General features: G+C 49.7%; 1 protein-coding gene across 3 annotated transcripts in view; it reads right to left on the reverse strand.

The window, feature by feature from the left end:
• Positions 1–1,335: 1,335 nt before the first annotated feature.
• The window catches only part of TMEM94 (transmembrane protein 94), a 37,147-nt gene continuing 19,024 nt past the window's right edge, over positions 1,336–19,458 (reverse strand). For 2 of the 3 annotated variants that reach the window (XM_010219728.2, XM_088535966.1), the window contains exons 10-31: positions 19,319–19,375; positions 18,491–18,595; positions 17,759–17,923; positions 17,212–17,421; positions 16,715–17,033; positions 15,850–16,023; positions 13,092–13,194; positions 11,642–11,859; positions 10,197–10,378; positions 9,857–9,995; positions 9,105–9,220; positions 8,172–8,271; positions 6,638–6,746; positions 6,005–6,194; positions 5,368–5,445; positions 4,891–4,976; positions 4,228–4,309; positions 3,769–3,923; positions 3,419–3,513; positions 2,614–2,707; positions 2,217–2,387; positions 1,336–1,440 (exon numbers count right to left, since the gene is read on the reverse strand). In XM_010219728.2, the coding sequence (XP_010218030.2) occupies positions 1,368–1,440; positions 2,217–2,387; positions 2,614–2,707; positions 3,419–3,513; positions 3,769–3,923; positions 4,228–4,309; positions 4,891–4,976; positions 5,368–5,445; positions 6,005–6,194; positions 6,638–6,746; positions 8,172–8,271; positions 9,105–9,220; positions 9,857–9,995; positions 10,197–10,378; positions 11,642–11,859; positions 13,092–13,194; positions 15,850–16,023; positions 16,715–17,033; positions 17,212–17,421; positions 17,759–17,923; positions 18,491–18,595; positions 19,319–19,375 (3,021 nt within the window). In that variant the 3' untranslated portion in view covers positions 1,336–1,367. The remainder of the gene's footprint in view (positions 1,441–2,216; positions 2,388–2,613; positions 2,708–3,418; positions 3,514–3,768; positions 3,924–4,227; positions 4,310–4,890; positions 4,977–5,367; positions 5,446–6,004; positions 6,195–6,637; positions 6,747–8,171; positions 8,272–9,104; positions 9,221–9,856; positions 9,996–10,196; positions 10,379–11,641; positions 11,860–13,091; positions 13,195–15,849; positions 16,024–16,714; positions 17,034–17,211; positions 17,422–17,758; positions 17,924–18,490; positions 18,596–19,318; positions 19,376–19,458) is intronic. The other variant, XM_088535967.1, reaches the window with a different exon arrangement.

The following is a 19,458-nucleotide window of genomic DNA, read 5'->3' on the forward strand; positions in this document are numbered from 1 at the left end:
GCAGCGGCCCTGTGGTGTGGAGTTATACTGGAAGCAAAAACAGGGCCAGGATTTGCCCGAGTGAGTCAGAATTAAGAAGGGAGCAAACGGCGGCCCTGGCTATGAGGATCCAAGCCTAGGAGCTCTCCTGAGGCCTGGACGGCCAAACCAGGCTGGCCCGAGCGCATCGGGGTAGCTGAGTCCTCCGAGCTCCTAGGTGCACGTGCGTGGCATAAAGCAGGGCTCGCACCCGCGCAGCCCCCGGGAAAGGTTCCCCAGGGGGTGGAGAAGAGAACGAGCCCTCCAAGGAAAGAGGAAGAGCTGGGAGGGCAGGACAGGGGCAGGAGCCTCCCAAGCTCTCGCACAGACCTGATTGTGGGGGGTTCCCTGTGCTTGGGGAGCAGGAACGGGCGCTGCAGAGTCTCTGGCCTGGGGAGGGGGGGTGCCCCCCAGCTCCACATTATTTACAGCTGGAAGATGCAGAGACGCTGCCTGCAAAGACCCTTACTCCAGGGCAGGATGGGCAGGTCTTAGGCTTCATCTCTAGCTGCAGCTATTGCTGTTGCCCTCTCAGACAAACAGACAACAACAGCCCCAAACCTGCCTGTGGCAGCTCGTCCAAGAGCCGGGAGCGGATTCAAGGGGGCGGCAGGAGCTGGGCCGTGCTGCCTCCCTGCGGCCAAGCAGAGCTGCCCTCCAGCTCCCTGCGCACCAAATCACGGGACCAAATGCAGACAGTTCCTAAGGCCCTGCCTCGTTGCTCTTCTCAACAAAAGCAGCAGCGCGGAGGGCAGGGCTGGCACGGCCCGGTCTGGCAGCCGCGTCCCGGCCTGGTGCCAGAGGCCTCCCCAGCCTCCCGCGGGGACAGGGAGCTCCGGGCCTCGCCTCGCGCTTCGGGGGAGCAGGAGCGACAGCTCCGGGAGCGGGCGGCGGGTGAGGCCATTCACGGACGTGCGCACACGCAGCCAGGAGCGCGCGAGGAGGGAGGAAAAACGGGTTCCAGCAGAGCTCTCGTGCCTCGGCAGCCCTGCGCCTCCCCTGCTGGCCCAGATTCTCCTGGCAGGCCCAGGAAGCCCCATCTGCTCACACAGAGGGAAGGAATCGCCTCATTTCAGCATCACCACGATACTAACAAGAAACCTCTAGTAATAAATAAATAAGGGAAGCGCAGCCTGCGGGCTCCCGCCAGGGGCAGGGGAAGGCTGCGTGCCCGCTGGCACCCGAGCAGGGCCCTGCCTCGCTCCCCCGCAAGGTGCTCGTGTGGGTTTGCAGGGAGACGCCTGGTTTGCACGCGCGAGGGGAAACCCCCGGAGCCGCCGTGCAGCCGCTGTCCCCGGGCAGGACGCGGCCGCGCAGCCCCAGCCCCTGGGAGCTCGGGCTGCCGGGGTTTAAAATGGAGAATTCATCCCCAGCTTTGTTTCGAACTGCAGTTTCTGCCTCTTCTGGTATCGGACTCGGACCCTGTGGGAGGCAGAGGAAAGGATCAGCACAGAGGGGAAAGGAAGGCAGGAGCGGCAGTTCCTGAGGAGAGGGGCAGCATCTGCTCTGGAGCTGGGCCCTACAATTCCAGGAGAGAGCAGGACCCCATAGCCTTGGTCCTGCCCTATCCAGCCAAGGGCCTTCTATGAGCCCATCAGGAGCAACAGAGAAAGGTCCAAAAATTCCTCCCAGGGACAGAGGCTTCTGTCCTCATGGCAGTTCCCTCGGCGCCCCAGGGCTTTTCCTCCCGAGCCCCTTCCCGGATCCCTCCCAGCTCCGGCTGCTCCCCGTGCTCGGAGGAGCACCGGCCACTTCACCCGCTGCTAATTCTTGGCTTCGGCCACTTCCCCTGCAAACGGGTCCCGCAGCCCAGGCGCTGGGTGAGGACGCGCTTCCGCCGCCGCTATTCAATGCCGCTCCGGCCCCACGGGACGAGCCGCAGAGAACGGCCCTCTCTGACCTATAACTGGCGGTTCGTAGACTTTGGCTCTCTCCCTCCCATTGGTGGAAGATAAGGGAATTTTGATCTCCCTTCCTGCTCCCAATCACTGCCGCTGCCCTTCCCTGACCCTCTTTCCTCCCCTGCATTGTTGAGTCCCGCCGAGGTGGAACATGAGCCCGCACGAGAGCGCCAGGTGATTCACACACCACCATCGGGTTTCCTTTCTCTTCCCCACCCTGTTCCCAGGGCATCTGCAGCCCAAGGCCAGGCGGCCACGAGGTCCCAGCCCTCCCTGCCCAGCCCCGCAGCCCCTTACCTGATTTCGTGCAGCTTGACGATCTCATTGATGATAACCACGAGGACCAGGGAAAGAAAACCCAGCAGCCATGAGACCGGAGAGATGGGAACGGAGTTAAAGGTCAATGGAGAACTGAGGTTTTCCCAGAGTTTCAGGTCCAGCGCAGTCTGTGCCACTTGCCCCAGCAACCTAGTGTCATGGAGGGACACAGCAAAGGTCAGCAGTGCTGAGAGGCTCCTGGGACCTGCAGGTCGGGGTGTAGGCTCAGCTGTCCCACCTCTAAGTTCACAACAGGGGCCCCTCCACTAGGTTACCAGTGGAAAACCTTTGCCACACGCCGGCCTTTTCCTCGGAGCCAGCGCGCTCCGGTGCCGGAGCGGGTCCGGAGCCGGCCCCGGGGGTGGGGGGTACTCACACGATGGCTACGGTGAGCGTCCACCACCGGTTGGAGAGGGGGCTCTTCTTCCAGAGCGGCTTGGTGCGATGGACGTGGGTGATGGATATGAACACTGCGGGGGATGCAGGGAGTTATCTGGCAGCAGGCACAGGTAACTGCTTTAAATACACACCAAGAGCTACTGCCCCAAGGGAGGTGGGACTGTTGTCCCTCACCCAACCCTCCTTTCGAGGTCCTTCCAGACCAGGCTCCCCATAGCAGTGCCAAGCAAGCCCCTGGATACGCAGAGGGGGCTGCTGCAGCAGGACTGTGCAGGGGGCAGGGGTGGCCAGGGTGGTTCTTAGCCTGGTGCTAAATGCAGATCAGACAAAGGAGCAGAACTAGAAAACTGGGGGGTACCCTCCTCACTGGGACACTGCAAACCCCCAGCAGCGTAAAGCTCCAGCCATAGGGAAAACATTTCATTGGACCTAGAGCTGTCCACAGAGGACAACACTTTCACTCTGCTTTTGCTGGGCACACTTGCTGGCCGGCCCTGCTTTGCCAGGGAACTGCTCCCAGGTGCTGCGAGTCAGCCAGGACCCGGCTTCCCTCCCCTGCAGAGGATTGAAAAAGGCTTCCAAGGCCCTCACAGCCCAAAAAGAGCTCCCTGGGGGAAGGAAACTGGGTGCGTGCAGAATGGCAGCAGGGCTGCTGGGCCTCCTGAGGCAGAGATTAGAGATTTGCAGGATGTTGCTATCTGGTTTGCAGGGGAGCAGGGTGCTGTTCACAGGGTGGCATTTGTGTGTTTGACTAGACTGGAGGGGAGGCAGCAGGGACTCACCTGTGTGCAGAACGATGAGGCCGGCCGTGAGCTTCTGGGCTACAAGAAGGGCATTGGAAAAAGCCCCAAACCAGTCAGGAGCATCGTTGGCATTGCTAGAAAATGAGGGGAGAGGGAAAGACTCAACCACAGGGACCTGCTGGCTGACCCGTTCCCAGCAGGGCCACATCCTCTGATAACTGAGAGAACTAGATGCAAACTCAGAATCAGCCACTTGCAAGGGAAACAGAGGCTGTCCTAGATGCAGGAGGTGTAGGGAGCAAGGCAGGACCTTGCCCCAAGGATGCACTTAAAAAGAGAGAGAGGGGCAGGTGCTGGAGGGAGAGGATGTGTTGGGCTCTGTTCCTCACCTGTACAGCATGATGGAGGAGCAGGCGGTGAGGTTGAGGCTGGTAGTGTTCACCTCTTTGCAGGACTCATGCAGTGTGAACCCAAAGCAGATGAGGCAGGAGCAGATGGTCAGGCTGAATTTCAGCAGGAAGCAGAAGAGGAAGTAGTGCTGAGTCTGTGAAGAACGGAGACGGAGGAGGGACGTGGGCACGTCTGTCTCGCCCTCCCCAGCACAGGCCTCCAGGGTGTCAGTGGCTGCAGTACAGCTGAGATGCTGCCACTGAGGGCTGCTGTGTGGGTGAGCCTGCAGGAAGGGCTTCCCATCCTGGCCATGCCAGGTTTTGGGCAAGATGCCACAGATCAGAACCTACCAAGAGGTCTGAGAGGTCCATGCTAGAGCAGGACCTCAGCTATGCACCCATGTGGGGACAAAGTAGTAGAGGGAAGTGAGAACAATTCTCAGATGAAGCGTCACTTACCTTCTTGGGAATGGAGGTCAGGTTTTTTCCTGTTGCCATGGTCATGATGGAGCTGTGGGGGGGCTTGCCCAGGAGTGAGATGCTGGAGAAAGGCAGGTTAGTCTCAATGACAAGGTCAGGCACTGGAGTTCTTGTCTATGGGGGATCTCTAGTGTTTGAGCCCAAGGAGCCTCCTCAGACTGCACTGATCTGGCCTCTTTTTGTGCAGAATATTTGCACTCACTCCCTCCAATGTATGCTGTAGAAGATCTTCCACATGGCAGATACAGGCAGGAAGAGATAACCTCACAGTGTGTGATGGGGTAAAAATCTACCTAGAGCATCTTGAACTCTGCCTGACATTCTATGCTCTCCACCACACCCAAACCAGCACAATAGTATGAGGATTAGAAGATTATTCTCAGCTGGGGGTTCAAACCATAGGATAAGAGGCTCTCTGATTGTGGGCCAGGCTAAACAGCAGTACACAAATGTTCCTGCCTGTGCTTCTGAGGTACTTGTCAGAGCAGGTGTTTGCAATTTTCTTTCCAGCCTCTCCAGTGTGCTGTGGGTCACATCAACTTTCTTTTACCTTGGACCCACAGGGAGCCTTGGAGACTGACTCACGTGTCCTGTGAATGGGAAGCTTAAGGCAGGAGATCCCACCCTGCCCAGCAGACTCACCTGAGCAGCGGGTAGCAGAAACAGGAGAGCCACACGATGTCTGTGGTACTGAGGATGGGGGGCAGCTGCACCAGGCAGGAGAGGAACTGGCCAGGAACAACCCGGAGCGAAGAGCGTGAGCAAAGGTAGGACAGCCCTGGTGCCCCAGACCCACCACCCTCCCCAGACACAGGGATGAGCCGCAGCCCCTCCACGTGCAGCAGCTCCTGCAGGGGAGGATTTTCCTCAGGGAAAACGGGGTGAGAAGGAACATGAGGTTGAGACCACATGTACTCTATCTGTAACTACCCAAAGCAGTGCTAATTAACGCTATTATATGTAATCAGTGTAAATGAGACCAGTCTTGCCATGGGTAGAGGGATGGGCATGCTGTGTTAGCCTGGCTGGAGGTCATCTCCCTCCCTCGTGGGGCTGCCCCACGGCAGCCACCCACGTTCCCTCCGGTATCTCTGCCCTCCCGGCCAGGCCAGGGCTCACCTGAATGATGACCAGGGTCAGCTGGCACTGCAGCAGGAAGAGGAAACACTTGCGGATCCCGTACGTTGCGTGTCTGGCCTGGAAGGAAGCACAAGCCCTCAGAGCCCTCCTGCCATGGCAGCAGTTATCAGCCAAGAGCTGTTATGGGTGCTGGGGGACAGAGCATGTGGCTCGCAGGGGAAGCGGGAGGGGAGAGGATTTGGACTCGGTGTGAACAAAAAGGGAAGGTCTCCTGCCGTGGCTGAGAAGGAAGAGCGGAGTTTAGCTGAGGAATAAGTTTGTTTAAACCTGGCTTTTCTGGCGTGATGCTCCTCCCCAGCACTGCACTGTTTCCTGTGCAGGGTCTCTGCAAGTTTATTCTTCCTACCTCTGAATGATATTTGTGTCCTTTTGCCACATAGCACCATTCCCAAGCCATCTCATGTACTTTGGACCAGTAGGGCCAGGCAGGGAGAATCTTTCCTTTGTACTTCCTGAACAAATGCCAGGACACACGAGCAAAGCTAGTGCTAGGAGCTTAGTGAGGACAACTCAACAAAAAATGCCAGTGTGGGCTCCTGGTTTTGATCCTCACAATCCCCAGCAGAGGAGGAAAGGCCAGAGACCGAGAACTAGAGAGGGAATGTGCCTGGCTCACCTGCTCTATCAGCCTGATGATGCTGGTGCTCTCTTCTTGGCGAAAGGACATGGAGCAAGGCAGGCTGTTCAGCTGTCCTGAGAGCTGCAGCGGGGTGAGCTCCTCGGAGCTGTGAGTCATGGTAGTGCTGGTGGCGTAGCCAAAGGTCTCCCAGGAGCAGCGGGATGGGTACAGAGGGTCCAGTGCTATACTGCATGGACAACATGGAGAGCATTAGGGAAAGGCCCCGTCCCAGGGAAGAAACCACATTTCACTGCACACCAGCCTGCAGAGTCATGATGTTCTGTGGATCTGGCACCCCTATCTACTTATCTACCTCAGTCCTGAGCTGCTGCATGAATTCAGGATCAATCCCCCAGACTCTCCTTTTTTTTTTTTTTTTTTTCTTCCACCAGAGAGCTAGTCAATCTATTTGGGTGCTTTGCTCAAAATCAACAGATTGCTCCAAAGTGGCATTTCCTTTCTTTAACCCAAATGAGATGCACCTACAACTTCCAGTTGGGGCACAATCTTCCAGCATGCAAAAGTTTAAAACTTCTTTTCAAAGGTGGAAGGAAATGTCTGGGTGTGTGAAGGGAGCTAGGAGTCATCTGCAAGAGAAACGCAAGAGGAGGACCCTGGATCCTGCCCTACCTGATGTCACTTTGTAGGAAAAGGCAGCTGTTCCGCAGGTTAGCGGAGCTTCCCAGACAGCAGGTCACCTCCCCATACTCCTGCATGATCTTGATCATCTCACACATGGCTGCAAGGTGACAAATCAGAATGTTATCTCACTGTGCACACAGACAAGCAGTGTTTTGCACATATTTTCCAGTCTGGAAGCAGCAGATCTATTAAAATAACCCTGAGATTCCTCTGTCTTGTGCAGTCAGATTCAAAGTCAGATGACACAACTAGGTAGTTAGTTAATTGCAGTCCAAGTGCTCTGTGCACCTGCCTTCTACAGGAGCCGAGCTGTGATCCACAGAACTGTGGTCCAGAGGAGACCTCTGCTTCCAAGAGACAGATCAGAACTCAGGTATGGCCAGAGTACATAACACACATGACTCTAGTATCCAAGAGTCTTGTTGGAAGGCATGAGATACTAAATTCACTTAAATAATTTGAGCCTTAAATAAATTACAACAAAAAGGCAACTTTAAAATCTGCTTAGCAGTGCCCCACTGCTATTCCACGTTCAAAGGAACAGCTAACAAACCACTCCAGAAGCAGTGCCACACTTAGCCTCGCTCAGAGCCAGCAGTTCCTGCACTCCCAGTGCTACCTCTAGCCTTCGTCAGGCTTTTTATTAACATCCTCTTGAGGCCTCTGAATCAAAGCTGCTGTTTGATCCGCTTTTCCTTCTGTAGCTCTGCACAGTGCCCTGTGTACACATGAATTTTCTAGAACGCTCTATGCAAAAATAAGCCCCACTCTGCAGAGATTCTTGTGTAAACATTGTATCTGAATGATGGGTGCAGATTTGCAGCGCAGTGAAGCGTCAGAGGGAGCAGGGAAGGACCAGCCCCATCAGAGATGGACAAAAACGTACCCAGGAGCTGAGAGAATAGGCTGGGTTGTAGCTGCCTCTCACTAGCACTCCTGTAAGCTGTGCCCAAAAGATACCTAAAATGCCAAATTGTAATGATTTTACTGTAGACTGCACAGACATTAGCCAGTTGAGCACTGAGCCCCTTTCCTAGGTAAAGTAGCATCTCTCAGACATAAAAAAAAAAAATGTCCTTTCTGGTCTCTGTGATTAAAATCTCTATAATGCAGCAAAAGGTGCTAACAGCAACTGCCAGAGGAAAATACTTCTGGGAAGTGATTTCTGAGTTATATAAGGAAGCGAGGGTTGTGAGCAGAGATCAAAGTCTCCCAGCACGCTGATAAAGCTTATTTAATAAAAGGCAGTTGCATTTTGGATGTTTGCTTTTGTGTCTCTTATGAATGCAAATGGAAAGAGGAGTGGTTCTTAGCCCAGTTCTGCAGCTAGAGAACAGTCACATGAAAAGGAAGCAAGTTCCCCCCCAGGTAGCACAGGGGGTCATTAATATCAAAACGCCCTTCTGGATTTTTGGAGCATATCCCCTTCCCCTCATCCATTTGCACGCTCTGCCCAGAAGAGCCACAGCGAATGGATGGTTCACGGGCAGGGTAGGACAGACCTTGTCCCCGTCCCACTTACTCTCTGGGGTGCAGTCTGTGAAGAGTGGCACCAGCAAAGGCACGTTGTCAATGTTCTGCAGGTGAGGCCTCACTTGGTGAATCCCACGGGGAAGTTTGGCCTGAAAAGGAGAAAGGAGAATAAGCAGGAGTGTGTGGGGAGGAAGTAGTTAGCAGGGAACTGTTGACATGAGAATTACAATTCTCCCAATGCAACTTCAAGATACAAACGAAGGTCCCTGCAGAGAGAGCCACTGTAAAAGGTCTTCTGCTACGTCATGTCACCGATGTCTTTGCTGACATGTCAAGTTGCCTGTGCTCTCCCCTAGGGTCTGTGAGATCAGCATGATCAAACTGCGCTTAGGGATTTCTAAGGAACTTTTACATGTGAGGAGAAGTTATTCTGAGAATCTCCTAACACCTAGACCTGCTCTTTCAATTGCAGCCACACCGAGACCCAGAGAAGGAAGAGTTTTTGCTTTCTGAACACAGACTTAATATATTTTTAATCTGCATCTCTCTGATATTTCTGTAACCTCCATTGAGCATGTCTGAGCTTTCATGAGGCAGAAAGAGCATGTCCCACACCCTGACGGATGGGCAGCACCAGCCACAGCTCGGGGCTGCAGAGGAAAAGAACCATCTTCTGCCTCCCTGGAATATGTGCATGTTTCTACCTGGAGCTGAGCACATGAGAAGACCCAGATGGTCTGAGATGAGGCTCTCAAGGCAGCTCCATGTGGCCATCTCTAGTCCTGAACTCTTCAGAGAAAAGAACAGCTCAGCAGCAGGGAACAACCAAGAGAATCCCAGGCTTCTAAGCTGGGGTGAAAAGGGGAAAATCAGGAGTCCCAACAAGAACCGCTCAAACAACTGGCTTCAGAGAGGCAGTCTCAGAGGGCAATGCTCTTGGCCACAGCAACAGCATGAGGTTTGTAGGAAAAGGGAGCCTCACCCTGTTACAGTCCTCCAGGAAGCTGGGGATGTCACTGTCTGTTGGCTGAAAGCTGATGAGATCCGAGTGTCCTTCCTCCTCCATCAGCAGAAGCCCCTCCACGTCATCTCGAGAAACTGCAGCAGAGGAGAAACATGATAAACAATAAGCACAAACCTGTCTCTGCCACCCCTGTGTCACACCCACGTGGAATATTCACATGGCACTGCAGAAGCCAGGAAACGTGAGATCTGGTTTTCTAGGTTAGCTACGTTCAGATCCCACTCAGTCATATAAAATGCAGTATTTTTAGATGACTAATCTGCTCAGAGGTAGAAATGTGAGCCTAGTCTCTGCTCTTCTGAGACATGACAGTTTATCTGCTCAGCTTGCTTGCTTGTTCCAGGGGAAAAAGAGGGAAGAAAACACCCTTGAAGTGAGGAAAAGAGTAACTCACAGGCAAAAGACTGACCCTCAGTGGCTTGACCAGAGCCCCAACAAGAATCAGAAACGTAATGAACAGTTGTACAGTCATGACTGCTGGTGCACAGAGGGAAGCTTGTTTGCAACAACTGCTTCACTGAGGTGGGTAGAAATGCTGTGAATATACAACTCTCGCTCACACATACACACACCTCAGGCCCATCCAGTTTTGTGCTCAAAGCTCTGAAGGATCAGGTATCTGGTGAGGACACAGGAACCTACGAACGGGTTTAAAAGAACCATCCAGGAAACACGTGGCATTCAAAGGGGCTTAGGCGCCGTTCTCTCACCCTGATGAAGGTCGTCGTGCAGAGAGCCAGCGTGGCTGGGGCTAGAGGGAGGAATCTCTGAGCCAGGCACATCACCATTGGGTGTTAAAGAGATGTGGCAATTCCAGCCAGTCTCTAGACCCATCTTTTCAGCAAACACCTGCAGGAGAGAAGGCACAAGATTTTAGTGGAGCTGTCCAGGCCAGAGCTTTGCAGACCAATGCCATATTGGGGCTTTAGGTACCTTCTGGACCCATTAGCTAGCTGAATCAGATTAACCTTAAATTGCACAGGAGCTAAAGTCTTCAGTCAGACATGCAGGGGACATGCAAGTTCAGGAGGCTCAGCAAAGATGGCTTACCTTGCTTTTGAGCTCATCTTCCAAGGAGAAGTAGACAAAACGAATGCAGGCATTGACCAGTCCATCAATGAGGCGGACAATGTCAAGACGGGCCTGATACTGAGATGAGACCATCCCCATGAAGATCTGTCCGCTCAGAGCCTGGATACAATCTTCTTTCTCCATCACTTCCCCAATCCCTTCTTCAGGCATGCAAACAACACGCAGTCACGTTGAGACACAGGTGGCCATATGTGCATGCAGACAGCAGCACACATGGTGACAGACCACCAAAACAGCACCACGGGGACACAGTTTTCAGGTACACAAGAACATGCAGGTACACACACACACAGGGAAAAATGAAGAGACATCCATTTGTCCCAGCATACCCAATCCCAGAAGCAGTTTCAGAACATTCCCACAGATGAGACCAAAAATACACGTGTGAAACATGGAGCATGGAAAGGGAAAAGACAAAACAGAAAATGGATCAGTCACAAGAGAAAGGGCAGAAAGGTAAAGGATATATGCTGCATAATGTTCACATGTGCATTTTAAACACATCATACTGTGCTTAAACAACATGGGAAGTCTGTTTAAAGCAGACAGGCATCAGCTTACAAGGAGCTGATGCAAAGGAACTGGAACTGGATCATGTTCCTCCAGTGCAACTGTGCACAGATTCCTGGAGTCTGCCAACGTCTGGATGACAGGGCTCTTCCACCATCACCAGATCAGCCCATGGTGAATGGGAGTTGGATGCAGCATGAGGAACAATATAACAAAATATTTCACACAAAGCTCTCTGCATGTAAGACTGAAAAGTGTTTTGAAAACACTCAGTCGTAGCTGCCTCCCAGCTGTCTGCAAGGATGTTACTCTGATTTTATAGAATGGGAAACCAAGGCAGAGAGGGGTCGAGACTGATTTTTCCAAAGGAGCCTTGGGAGCTATGCAATGGTATGTATTTATTACTCAGTTTTTACTGTTGTTCTGGAGGAGATGATGTACAATTTGACTTCTACCTGGTATTAGACCCTTCAGCCCCTCAACAAAATCCATCAAGGAAGAGCAGTCACATACCATCAGGCATTTAACTCCTTTGAAAAACTCAACGTATGTGATTTCCATAAAACTGGAGAATCAGCAAGCCAGGCATCAAAATACCCAGAAGTCTTGAATTTCACTTGCCTGCTCTAAAGAACAGACTTTCCACAAGTAGAAGTATTGCTTTGCAAGGTACAGTAACTTAGCTAGCAACATACTTGCCAGCGGCTAAATCATTATTTCCCCTGGAACTGCAGCTACTTCAGAAAAGTTCAGTTCTCCATCTACTTCAGAAAAGTTTAGTTCTCCATTTCCACATGCTGCTCTGAGTAACATCGTTGGTGCTGCTCTACAGTGATCAGAAAGCACCTGGCCTAGCAGCAGCCCTAAGCACAGAGACCAGAGGAGGAACGTACCATCCGAGCTCCAGCTATTCCTGCGACTGCTCTGCTTGATGGGGGTGGTCCCGGGGAGCTCGCAGCAGGTGAAGATAGCGCTCTGCCCGGGCACCTGCACCAGCTCGATGCACTTGCCGTTGAGCTGGGAGGACAAGGCACAGTGCATGGGCTTGTAGGCAAAGGCAGAGCAGTACCCCGAGAGGCAGGCCCGCTGGTAGAAGTCTAGCACCTTCTTCCTGCACAAGAGACAAAAAGCAGACAAAGCTGGAGAAACGTGTTGCCTTGCTGACTGCATACAAGGAGGTTCAATGCAGATAGCACCAATTAGGTGTTTGGAAAAAGTGTGTTCTGTGGGCAGTGGTAAGAGGCTCTGAAAAAATCCTTCCTTGTTCTTTCTGCATCCCCTAAGCTGCAGGCACTGCGGGGCAACAAAACATATTCCAGCAGGGACAGCGTTGAACATTTCTGGCTGCTCATTTGACAAATGGATGAATATGAATGCAGTGCTTTTTGGATATACTTATTAATATAATATGCTCTATATGGTTGCCAGATGACTCAGTAAGATCACTTACGACAGCAGAGGCTTAATTCATCAGAGAGAAAGTTTATCTGTAGGCAGATAAACACCAAGGGAGGAACTGACAGCCCTGACAAGAGCATCCTTAGCAGAGATACTTAAAATAACAGACTCTTCTTCCATCCTTCATAGTCTGGGTCCCAGGTACTGTATTTGAGGTCTCCAGTTAGTCAGTCCCTTAATATTCAATATTCAGTGCCTGAAATAGTGTAAATTTCCTTCTTTATGGTGAACTCACAACAAAAACTCCCTGAATGTGGGATTTTTCTTTGGCTTCTAAGATGATAAATATTTCAAAAAGGACCAGGTGGACTTATGTCACACCGAGGATAACCAGATTTAGTAGAACAATGTGCTGTTGTTCAGTGAAGCCAAATATACTGGTCTGCTCATAAATTTAGCCTATAGATGAAGATACAACAGACTGTCAGATGTCACTGCAGGGATAAAAGGATGCAGGGTAGTATGGAGTGGTTTGAAAGTATCATCAGCATGTAGAATGGATCACTTTGCATTTTATGTAAGATAAGGCATTTCTTGAACAAACAAAACTCCTTGCCATCAGGATATGACCTGTCTAGAAATCATGGTCATCCTATACAGTACAGTCAGTTTCCATTTATAAGGGGTTGATATGTTAACAGATGCAGCAGGAAATGTTTCACTGTGACAGTGCAACAGGTTGCTTGTAGCTGTCTAATCCTTTCCACTGCTATGCTTTTAACAGCGGATTATAAGCAGAGACTGCTCATGTTCATAACATACTTCAAGCTTCTGTTAAATAGCTTAGCAAGCATCAGTAGAGGGGGAATTTTAATACAGAGAGACCAGGTTCCTTCTGCAGATTAGCAGAAACTTCTGAATGCACCAAAGAATGAAGCTGCCTACCTGTCAGAGCCAGAGAGAGGGTAGATGTCAGTGCCATCCCAAAAGTCCGTGCAGGCCTCGAGGATGATGTCGGCTGTCCCATGAGAAAACATCTGCTCAGTGCCTGAAGCGGGAGAGAATGAGTCAGGAGCAGCACCCCTCGGGCTCCCAGCAAGGGATTTCACACCTACTGCTCCTCTATTTGTTAAAACAGTGTTCCCACAAAGTGCCTGGATCCCCTCCAGACATCCCCTTTCCTCTGTAAAGAGTTTTAAATCCCTGGCAAGAAATTATTCAAGACTGGATGAGATGTATTCAGCTGTTATTTGCCCAGCCGTGAGTTTAAACAAACGTAGTCAGCCCCTATTCATCCCTTACAGCGTGGAGCAGTCCTCCTCCTACAGAGGCTGTTCCCCTATCCAGTACGACCAACACGACGATACCCTCGTGGGCTTCTTCTCGTGACAGGATAAGCACCAGGGATGAGGCTATGGGAATCAAAGTCTGTCTATAGAGTCAGTTGTAGTCTGGGAATGGACCTAACGGGTAGCAACCATTCTCAAATACCTTCCATTTATGTGGCAGATGATTTAACAGTGTGACATGTTAAACAGCAGCCTGTTCCACAAAGGGTTCTGGGAGCCAATTAAATGAGGGTGGGTCAAAAGTTCAAAATAACAGACTATAAAAGAATAACTCACATCTTGACCAGCAGAAGAACTGAAAATCAATGAACTCCAGAGCTTGTTCTATTTTTACTTTTGTCACTTTATTCTTTAATACAGGCTTACAACTTTTAATTCCCTCTTGCAGGCTGGAGTGTTGCAAAGGGTCACCCAAAAGCATGTGATGATACTTGTCTGATGCAGGACCCAGGCACAGGACACAACGTAAAGGATGCAGGGCTGCCTCCCCTCCACATTTCCTGTTTTGTTTGTGCTGCCACATTAACATTGCATGCACGTAGACTTCCCTGTCTAGGTTCCCTCCTCCAGCTGCTCTGTGATTTTGACCCCAACAGCTTCAAAGCTGATCTAATGAAAAAAACATCACTGCCAAGAAAAAGGAGCCCAAAGGCTTCTTGCAGGCGCTGCTGCTGACTGCAAATGCTCACACTAGCTGGTGAAATCAAGAGCCAAGAATACCCACTAGCATAAATCAGGCAGGGACCTTCAGGAACACTGGAGGATTTTCCAAAACACAGCAGCTCTCTGCTCTCTACTATAAATAGACATCACACGCCAAGTTTATCAGCATAACAAACCTCCAAAACCAAAGGGAGCAGTGTGTGAAAGAAGGAGCTTGTTTCAGAGACACAAAGAAGTACTTGTGTGGGGCCCTGGTTAATTTTATTATATAAACACCTTGCTTTCCACCTTGCTCCTACGGTCAGATAGTTCCTGCTGGGAAAGAAGGAACAAGGGATGCTCATTGATTCCTATAAATCCTATGCCCTGGGCACTTGGGAGGATGTCCATTCCCTCACAAGGGCTGGGATCTGAGCTGTGCAGCTATTGCAAGGGAGGACAGGGAATACCAAGTCATTTTACACCACTGAAAACATCCATCTTCCATTTCCATATTAAGGATATTAAGGAATGGGGAACAATGCTAGATGGCCAAGCACATTTTTCAGTGGAACATATAGATGAATTACCTCCTGTTTCTCCTATAAGCTATAGATTTTATTACATATCTCCTTTTAACTTCAGCACATCATGGGAGTGGGTGGGTTCCAAGACTTGCTCACAGGTATTAATTCAAGAGAGGTTAGTTACGATCATCTGGTCTGACTCTTCCACATCAAAACAGCCACGTGTTTTCACACAATAACCTCTGCATAATCCATTATTTTTGTCTGCAAGCACTCTAGAAAACTTCAAGTGATAAAACACTACTGCATCATTATGTGAAAGGTGTGCCAATGGTTAACCAACCTCACTGGTAAAATTCCTTTTACAGTTTACTCTAGACAGCATAATCCAGGTCACACACGTACTCGTCTGAGCTCCAGCCTCTGAACTAAACCGTTTAAAAATGAGGATAAGCAGTTGAACTGAGGCAATGGTAAGAGGTTTTCTCTACACTGAGAATCTCTGCTTTGGAAAAATTTTGGTCAAAAGGCAAGACAGAAGAAATCAGGACAAACAAAGAAGATTCTTCACACATTAAGACAACACTTTAAGAAGAACTGGCCAACAGATTAACCATATTTCAGGTTCAACATAGAACAGATGCCAACTCCAGAGACCCAAGATCAGTCAATTCATTTACTACTAAAAGACGAAGAGCTCTTAGGAGCAAGTTAGCAAATCTTGCTGAGGTGCTTTAAGACTTCACCATGCCCAGCCACACATCCCTTCCATCCTAGCCCATTCCTATTAGAACAGAAAGGAGCAGAAGGAATGGAAAAGTCAGCATGGCCTCAGGTGCAGCACGGGGTGTGATGTATTAGCTTGGATTACAAAGATAGTGATTTTTTATCTTAGTTGTCAGACAGACTGGCAACACTACCTAAAACCTGGGGCCATATTCAACCATGTGCAGTATCAGTTTCTCTACAGTAAGAAATCTATTCAAAACCACATTAAAGAATTACCTTGTCCTACTCTGCTCTTTGGTCACAAAAAAGGTAGCACAGTCAAACACGTTTCCCTATGAGCTGTCTAAGGCTATCAGCCCATAGGGACCCTGGACTGTTCCAGGACCATTTCCTAGGTTTCCTGTGGAAAAAATCTTTCCCTCCTGAGCTTGATGCCTGAAGAAGAGGCAGCCTTACTGGTGGTGGTGTCCTTCACAAACAGGTTAATCATGTGGCTCAGAGGTGGTCTCCTCTTGGTGATGGACGAAAGCTTCCCCAGTATTGTCTCCTTAACCACCTCATCACTTGGCAAGCGATATAAGGCCAAATAGTTCTCCTGCTTGAAAAGGTCTTTGGCACCCGGCATGAAACCTTAAATATGAAGAGCAGAAAAACAAGGCTGTAACCAAAGCACAAGACAAGTCCTCCCTCCGTCTTCCACACCCTTCACTTTAGCTTTCTCTTATTCTGACATCTCCCTAGCAATAGGGAGGGGAGCTGTTCTCATTGTGCATTTACACCAAGAAGGTTCAATATCTATGATGGAAAGTACTCAGAATGACTAGGTGTTATTAGTAATGACAGCTTTTATTCTTCTGATTCATTGAAGAGAGGAATTGTGACACTGAAGAACAAGCAGAGAAGAGAGTTCCAGTGCTTTCAAATACTAATCCTAGCGTTGCCTCTGACCTCTTATCTCCTCTGTGCCTCAGTTTTCCCATCTGTAAAATGAACTGAGGTAGCTCATATCATCTGTACCTAACATGCTGATAAAGCAGCACTGTACAGACAGGTCACCTATCTGTCCATTAGCGGCTGTTCTTTGTCTGCTAATAAGATTGGTAAAGTCAGAAGAATACCAAGCCTAGCCAGGGCTGGCTGGAGGTATCCTTGAGGAAATCTGATCTTTTGGTAGCATCCACAACAGCTGAATTTGTCAAAAGCAACCTCTTTAATGCAGCTCAAAACGAAACGAGTTAGTTCTGCAACCCTCTATGGATTCAACCATCTCTCTGTTGACAGTTCTGATTTCTCCCTGTCCACTCCTTCCACCTCTGCTTACCTATTAGCCTGGCAAGCTCACAGAGGCCCCAGGGCACGTGAACAGGCAGCACAGCATTGTGAGTCTCCTGCAGGGCAATGTTGCAGAGGTGGTCGGAGAAGCGGCACAGACGCTCCGTCACGCTGGCGTTGCAGAGATTGAGCAGCACGTTCAGGCCCAGAGGCTTGAGGGAATTCAGGTGCATCTGCCAGTTGGAATCATCAAACTGGATGCAGGAGGGATTCTGCTGGTCCTGGGACAGGCTAAGCATCTCCAGGTGGTAGTCGCACACAAAGTCTTCAGCCTCACAGGCCAGCACCTCACTGTCACCACCAGCAGCCTGATCCAACAGGTAGGAAAATCCTAGTTTGTCACAATGAATACAGCTTGTCTTCCTCAGCCTACAATCCCGCATGGCACTCGCAATTAAATTTCCAATTAACAAGGGAGACTCCACAGGTATAATTCTGTCTTAGAGCCCTACAAGAGACTGACTGCACCCTTTCTGTTTGACTTACCTGAGTATGTTCCTCCTCTCCACCCTCCGTGTCCTTGCTAAAACTCACATTGGACCCAGAGGGATGCTTGCTTCTGCTGTTTGGCTTTCGGTGGGCATGGGCATCGGGAGCCTTTGGAGGGTCACTAGACCAGTTGTTTCTCTCTTGCTCATTGGTGACATGGACTGTGTCTGCCAGGGGGCCAGAGAGCAAAGCATCTCTTTCATGGGGCTGCAAGAGACCAATTAAAGGAATGCTGGAGATTCGGTGGCTAAGCATGAACCACAAATGATTCACATGCAAAATGGATTGATGTGGTGACAGAGAGAAAGGGAAGAGAAGGTGCTGCCTTGGGATTCCTGAGAAGAGAATCTGCTCCTCACTGCTTTTTCGTCTTTCAAGTAAAGAATTATGGCCACAGTACTTCTGTACAAGCATAGAGATTCTTCTTCTCTATGCAACCACAAACCCCACAGTTCAGCAACCACATTCAGGAACTTGATAAGGCTGTTTTGAATATGTCAGTCACACTATGTTTGAGGGATTACATAGATTACATATCTCTCACCTCTTCTTCCATCTCAGGGTGGCAGAAGGACCGTGTAGAGAGCTCATCAGTCAGGTCTTCGTGGCTATCATGAGGTGGTTCCACCTTCCCACTGAAGAACAGAACAGTCTCTGGGCTGGGGTTTGGCCAGGAAAGAATCCCCTGCTTGTCTACACAGCAGAGCACCTAGAATACACCACAACACCCACAAGAGAGCAAAAACGTTTCAGTTTTATCCATAGATTTAAATACTCAAAACTTTAACAAACACAAGGGAGGACAGAGAAATCCCTTTTCCAACCACTTTCTGCATGAAGAAACCCCACCTAATGGAGAGTTCCCTGCTCTAGCAGGATTGAGGGGTTGTTTAACACACGTTTTATCTCAAGCTATTGTAAGATTAAGGAAGGAAGCAACTGCTGAACCTGTTTCACCAGCTAATACCTTACTGGGACCAGAACCAGCTGGTATTCAAAAAGGATTCAAGAGGTTGTGGAAGCAAAACCAGAGCTGGAAAATACAGATTTCCTGTTAGATACCACAGAGTGTCTCTAACCACTTTTTTTGTCTTTAAAATATGCTGCTTGGACAAGACAGTTGTAAACTCCTCTATAAAGAGAAGTGCCTGAGAGGTCTCCACTCCGAGCATGGTGAATTGATCACTAACAGTCTGTGTCTTGGCAAGGACAGCCTGAATGAAGCAAATGAAGCTTCGTGCAGGGCTTCTCCTTCGGACAACCCAGCAATACTCACAGTGACGGATCCCAAACTATGGAGCAAGCTGGAGGTGAAGCTCAGAGTTGGAGATTTGCCTTTTAAAACACACAGGAAGTGGCTCCAGATACAGCGTATCATTTCCTGACAAGGAAAGCAGAGGATATCAGGCAATTAAAGACTCATTGGAGAAAGATGAGGGAGGAGAAAGAAGGAATGGAATATGGAATTACCTGCGTTCAGGTTCAACACAGTGTTACACTGCAAGGAAAAGGTCTCTTTCTGTGAGACACAGATAACTGGATGGATGTTGATTTTTTTCCAGGAAAAGGCATTTTTTTCCCCTCTTAAAAAGATTCTAACAGACTGTTAATTGCTGATTTAGACATCCCAGGCTCCCCTCTCCACATTTGATCTTGGAGCAGCCCCCATACCCTCTGTTCTTTCGTTTTGGCTTGATGAAGGAGATTTTCCTGGCATAAGCAAAATACTTCACTGCTTTCTGACACCTTCAGAAAAAAAGGTTACTTCATTCCCATAGCAGCTCTGAACAGCAGGACTTGAGAGGCACCTTCTTCCGGACAGAAAAGGCTGATTTCAAATCATTTGCAATATTCAGAAGAGAAAAGCTGGACTCAGTATCAAAGTTACCTCAATCTCTGGTCAACAGAGCAGCTTTTACATGGGAAGGTGCAGGAGAAAGACATGCAACCTGCACGCATAGCAAATTAAAGCAGCAAATAACTGACAACAGACAACTGGCACAAGCGAAAGGGTTTAGGACCAAGCAGGAGATCAGAAAGAAAGGAAAGGATATTGTGATGTTCTGCAGTGAAGATGGAAGAAAACAATTCATAATAATAGTACCTGAGAAGATACCATCTCTGTGTAGCTGCTGAGAGTGTCCTCTGAAAACTTAGCAAGCTGCAGCAAGAGAAGAGACCAGTTACTATAATTGTGCTCAGAAATGTGGCATGAGGAACATCCCTCCCTAAATAGTGCGCTTT

This window comes from Tinamus guttatus, unplaced genomic scaffold (genome assembly GCF_059628265.1).
Source record: "Tinamus guttatus ecotype Peru unplaced genomic scaffold, ASM5962826v1 Tinamus_guttatus_pri_ptg000649l, whole genome shotgun sequence".
In the NCBI taxonomy this organism is placed as follows: domain Eukaryota; kingdom Metazoa; phylum Chordata; class Aves; order Tinamiformes; family Tinamidae; genus Tinamus; species Tinamus guttatus.